Raw genomic sequence first — 4,730 nt, 5'->3', positions numbered from 1 at the left:
GGGCACCAAGGACATTCAGTGGGATAAGGCCATGTGACATCATTGTTAGACAGCCAGTGCCAAAAATATGTCAAGTGGGTGGTTTCATCACAAAAGCTGAGCCAACCGGAAAATGAGGGGAGCAGGTGATTCATGTTTGACAAACAAAGAATGAAGACACAGCGGCCCCAAAGATCCCATTTCCTTGAGACAGGCCTCCTTCACTGTATAAAAAGCCAGCTGGCTTGGGGACACCACACCAGACACGAGTGACCACACAGCCTGTTCTTCTCTGCACCGGGTGAGTCTCTCAGCTTGCGATTTTTCCGTTCACTCAAGTGATTTTGATTGGAAACTTCTTGATATTCTTGGCTTCTTTGCCCCCATTGTTGAAACTCTGTTTTAGAGTTAAAGCCTCTTGAAATATCTTTGTTTTAAGTATGTTGTTAGTTTGGATTTGGCAGAATTTAAGACCTCACCAGTTCTACTCCATCACTCTTGCTGTGTCAGCATAGGGGACTGGCATGTGCCAGGACCCACAGAGTGCAGAACAAGGACCAGAACTGAGGGCCACAGCACTTTTAGTGACATTATAGTTCTCTTTGTTCACAATTTCAATACGGAGAATTTTATTCTTTCAACAAATCATTTTGTGAGAATTTTCTTTATTTGACAACTTGGTTGCTAAGAACAATTTAGACAACAGGGAATTTGCTCCATGAAAGTACAATTTATTCAGGAGAGTAAGACATGTGCATGAAAACTAAAGTACCATGTAGAACATCATCAGTAGAAGGTGATAAGTGCTGTGGCAGTTTGGGGAGACAGGCGATTTCTGGAAGACTTGTTCTAGGAAAGCCTCCCAGAAGTGTCAGATAAGTGCTCTGTGATCCATGGTAGTTGCAGAATGCTTAAACTAGCCAGAACAAGGAAAGCACTTGAGGCAGAGGAAGGTATAAGGGAGGCCAAAGGTGGGATTGTGTGAGTTATAAAGAAGTCGGTCTCTATCTTAAAGATGATAACCTATTCTATTTATCAGAAATGTGTGGGTGGGCTGGAGTTACTGGTTTTACGACTTGGGCTTTTTAATTTTTTTCAAATAATACACATTTACCTATAGTCTTATATTGTGACCTCTCATGCTTACCAGGATCCTGTCATTGTGCTGTGTTGGGAACTGGGTTTTTAGAGATGCATCAGGAAGAAAGAGATAACTGGGGAAGGCCCTGCTTAAATGAAGCAGAACACCTGCTTTTATATTCCTCCTCTTCAAAAGCTGAGCAATTATCCAGGTGTTCTTTATGGTAGACAAGGAGAAAGAATATTTGCTTCTTAAGAGAAGCAGCATTGAATGTGTCTTCTTCCATAGTTAATCCCTGTCTAAATTACCTTTTCTGTCTGTAGGTCCAGCCTCCTCTGAAGCATGAGTTCCCAGCAGCAGAAGCAGCCCTGTACCCCACCCCCCCAAATTCAGCAGCATCAGGGGATACAGCCCTGCCAGCCTCCACCCCAGGAGCCATGTGCCCCCAAAACCAAGGAACCATGCCAGCCCAAGGAACCAGAGCCCTGCCAGCCCAAGGTTCCTGAGCCCTGCCCCTCGACCATCACTCCAGTGCCCGCTCAGCAGAAGACCAAACAGAAGTAATGTGCTCCACAGCCACGCCCTGGGGGAGCAGACCACTGGATATTGAATCACCTTTCCATTCTGCTTATGGGTCCCACTTGCAATTAGCATGCTGTCAGTCTGAGCCACAGTCCTTTCTCATTTGGCCCCTAAAAATGTGGGCTATGATTCTTTCTTTCCCAAATACTCTGGGCATCTGAGTCTCATTGTAGGTCTTAGAAGCTTAGAACCTTACTTTAAGCTGCACAGGATTCATCCAAAAAGATATTTCAGATAAAAAACAAGTGAATCAATTTTGTTCTTCCCCCATTAAATTTATTTTTTAATTCTATTCCTGACTGTGTGTTATGATCTGATTCAACTCCTTCCTTCCCCTCATGAATTAGAACCTGTATATAGACAGGTTGGTGAAGAAGGACTTCATTCACAGGCATCTGGTCTGAGTAATAGGTGGGTAGGAGGTGGGTAAGATTACTAGATGGGCAAGAGAGGGCTGCTGATGGGAGGTTATGTAATACCATCATGATACTGATGCTTTGGGCATCCAGAGGTGAGCAGGGCTTTCCTTCTCAACTCAGTGAGTCATACCAGCATCTAGTTAGTGCCTGTCCAGGCTGACTCTGATGCTCTAACTTTCATACCTGCCTCCAAATCTGGCTTCTGAATCACTGATTAATTCCACCAATTACTGATTATTTCAAGGAATACTGTTCCTACATGTGTGAATCTTCTTCTCTTTACTAATTGCATTCTGGTACCCATAACTCAGGTTCTCAAACCAAAAATGCACAACTTCTACTTTTGTTACATTCACTTAGTGTCTTACATTCACTTAGTGTCTATTTTGTGCTGGAAAGAGGTTGAGGGGGATTCATAGCGCTTACCTAGAATTTGCCAACACTAGGCCCCCCCATAAGATATGTTGAAAGAAGCTCTCCTATTTAAATCAAAGAGAAAAAATACACACACACACACACACACACACACACACATAAATGAACAAGACAATAAATAGATACAACCAGAAAATTAAAGACAAAATGACAGTAGCAAATCCTTATATTTCAGTAATCATCTTTAATGTAAATGGACCAAACTCACCAACCAAAGGCACAGTGGCTTGTTGGATCAGAAAATAAAATCCTCTGTCTTTAGGATATCTATCTGAGTTCCAAAGAAAAAACATAAGTTCAAAGTAAAAGGTTTAAAACAATAAAACAATGCTACAAGCAAATAGTGCCCTAAAAAAGGCAGAGAGCTAGGGCCTCCCCTGGTGGCGCAGTGGTTGAGCACTGGGCTGCAAACCTGCCCGCAGCATCTGCAGTGCCAGTTCAATCCCTGGCTGCCAGTGAGGGTCCCACGTGGCATGCAGACCTCTCCTGTCGTGCCCGCTGCTCCCCTCAGCAGTGTATTTTGGTCCATCTGCCTGTGCTGTTTCCTGCTCTGGCTCTGGTGAACTCTCTCACCCTCCCGCACTTCTGACTGTACCCAGTGCTTGTATAAATAAATAAATAAATCTTTTTTTTTATTATTATAGATTTTATTTTTATATTCCCCGTACAATTGTGACCCCCTTATTTTGACTCCAATCCCTCCCCTCCCCACCCCCCACCCCCCCATAGAGTGTCTCTAGTTCATAGCTGTTTGTTGATTTTGATTTTTACTTTCTTATAGTTATTCTTTTTCCTGGTCCCTTATTTAAGTTTTCTAGATTCCTGCTATGAGTGAGACCATCCGGTATTTTTCTTTTTCTTTCTGGCTTATTTCGCTGAGCATGATCCCTTCCAGCTCCATCCATGTCGCTGCAAATTGCATGTGTTTATCTTTTTTGAATGCTGAATAATATTCCATGGTGTATATGTACCACATCTTCTTGATCCAGTCATCTATTTGTGGGCATTTGGGTTGTTTCCAAAGCTTAGCTATTGTAAACAGTGCTGCTATAAACATAGGGGTGCAGGTGCTCTTTGGAATTGATGTTTCTGTGACCTTTGGGTAAATACCTAGGAGTGGAATTGCTGGATCATATGGAAGCTCTATGTTTAGTAGGTCCAGAAATCGCCACAGAGCTCTCCATAGTGGTTGGACCAGTTTGCACTCCCACCAACAGTGCAGGAGAGTTCCTTTTTCTCCACACCCTTGCCAACATTTGTTGTTGCTAGTTTTTTAATATGTGCTATTCTCACTGGTGTAAGATGGTATCTCATGGTAGTTTTGATTTGCATTTCCCTGATTGCAAGTGATGTTGAACATTTTTTCATATGCCTGTTGGCCATTTGCATTTCCTCTTCAGAGAAGTTTCTTTTTAGCTCTTCTGCCCATTTTTTGACTGGATTATTTTCTTTGTTTTTGTTGAGTCTCATCAACTCTTTGTAGATTTTTGTGATCAGTCCTTTATCATTAGTGTTGTGTGCAAAAATGTTCTCCCAGTCGGTGGGGTTTCACTTTGTTTTGGTTATTGTCTCTTTTGCTGTGCAGAAGCTCTTCAATTTGATGTAGTCCCTTCACTATCACTGCTTTGGGTGATGTGTCTGTAAAGATGTCTTTGATGTGCATATCATGTAGTGTTTCGCCTATATTTCCTTCTATGTATTTTATGGTTTCAGGTCTTATGTCTAGTTCTTTAATCCATTTGAGTTGGTTTTTGTGTATGGTGTGAGGTAGTAATCAAGCTTCATTCTTTTGCATGTAGCGAACCAGTTTTCCCAGCACCATTTATTGGACAAACTTTCTTTGCTCCAATGCATATTCTTTGCTCTTTTGTCAAAGATTAGTTGACCATAAATCTATCAGTTTATTTCTGGATTTTCTATTTGATTCCATTGGTCTGTGTGTCTGTTCTTGTTCCAATACCATGCAGTTTTGAGGATTATGGCTTTGTAGTATAGTTTGAAGTCTGGGAGTGTGATGCCACCATTCCCTTTTTTTTTTTTTTCAGGAGCGCTTTGGCTATTCGGGGTTTTTGGTGATTCCATATGAATTTCATCAATAATTGTTCTAATTCTTTGAAGAATGACATTGAAATTTTGATTGGAATAGCATTGAATCAGTATATTGCTTTTGGTAGGATGGCCATTTTAATAATGTTGATTCTTCCAATCCATGAGCAGGGGATGTCTTTCCATTT

The 4,730-nt window shown here is 41.6% G+C and overlaps 1 protein-coding gene across 1 annotated transcript; it reads left to right on the top strand.

Annotated features, from left to right (window-relative positions):
• The first annotated feature begins 1,402 nt into the window (after nt 1–1,402).
• LOC119236698 (cornifin-like) lies at nt 1,403–1,624 on the top strand. Its single transcript, XM_037500646.1, has one exon. It carries the CDS (start codon nt 1,403–1,405, stop codon nt 1,622–1,624), a length of 222 nt encoding a protein of 73 aa, XP_037356543.1.
• Nucleotides 1,625–4,730: the final 3,106 nt, after the last annotated feature.

Source organism: Talpa occidentalis, unplaced genomic scaffold, assembly GCF_014898055.3.
Source record: "Talpa occidentalis isolate TD23 unplaced genomic scaffold, MPIMG_talOcc4v2.1 talOcc4.9, whole genome shotgun sequence".
Lineage (NCBI taxonomy): Eukaryota > Metazoa > Chordata > Mammalia > Eulipotyphla > Talpidae > Talpa > Talpa occidentalis.
Note: the sequence above shows the minus strand (reverse complement) of the source record. Positions and strands in the feature narration are given on the sequence as shown.

Excerpts from the sequence above, each read along its gene's own strand:
- LOC119236698 (XM_037500646.1), top strand. The coding sequence starts at position 1,403 with ATGAGTTCCCAGCAGCAGAAGCAGCCCTGTACCCCACCCCCCCAAATT.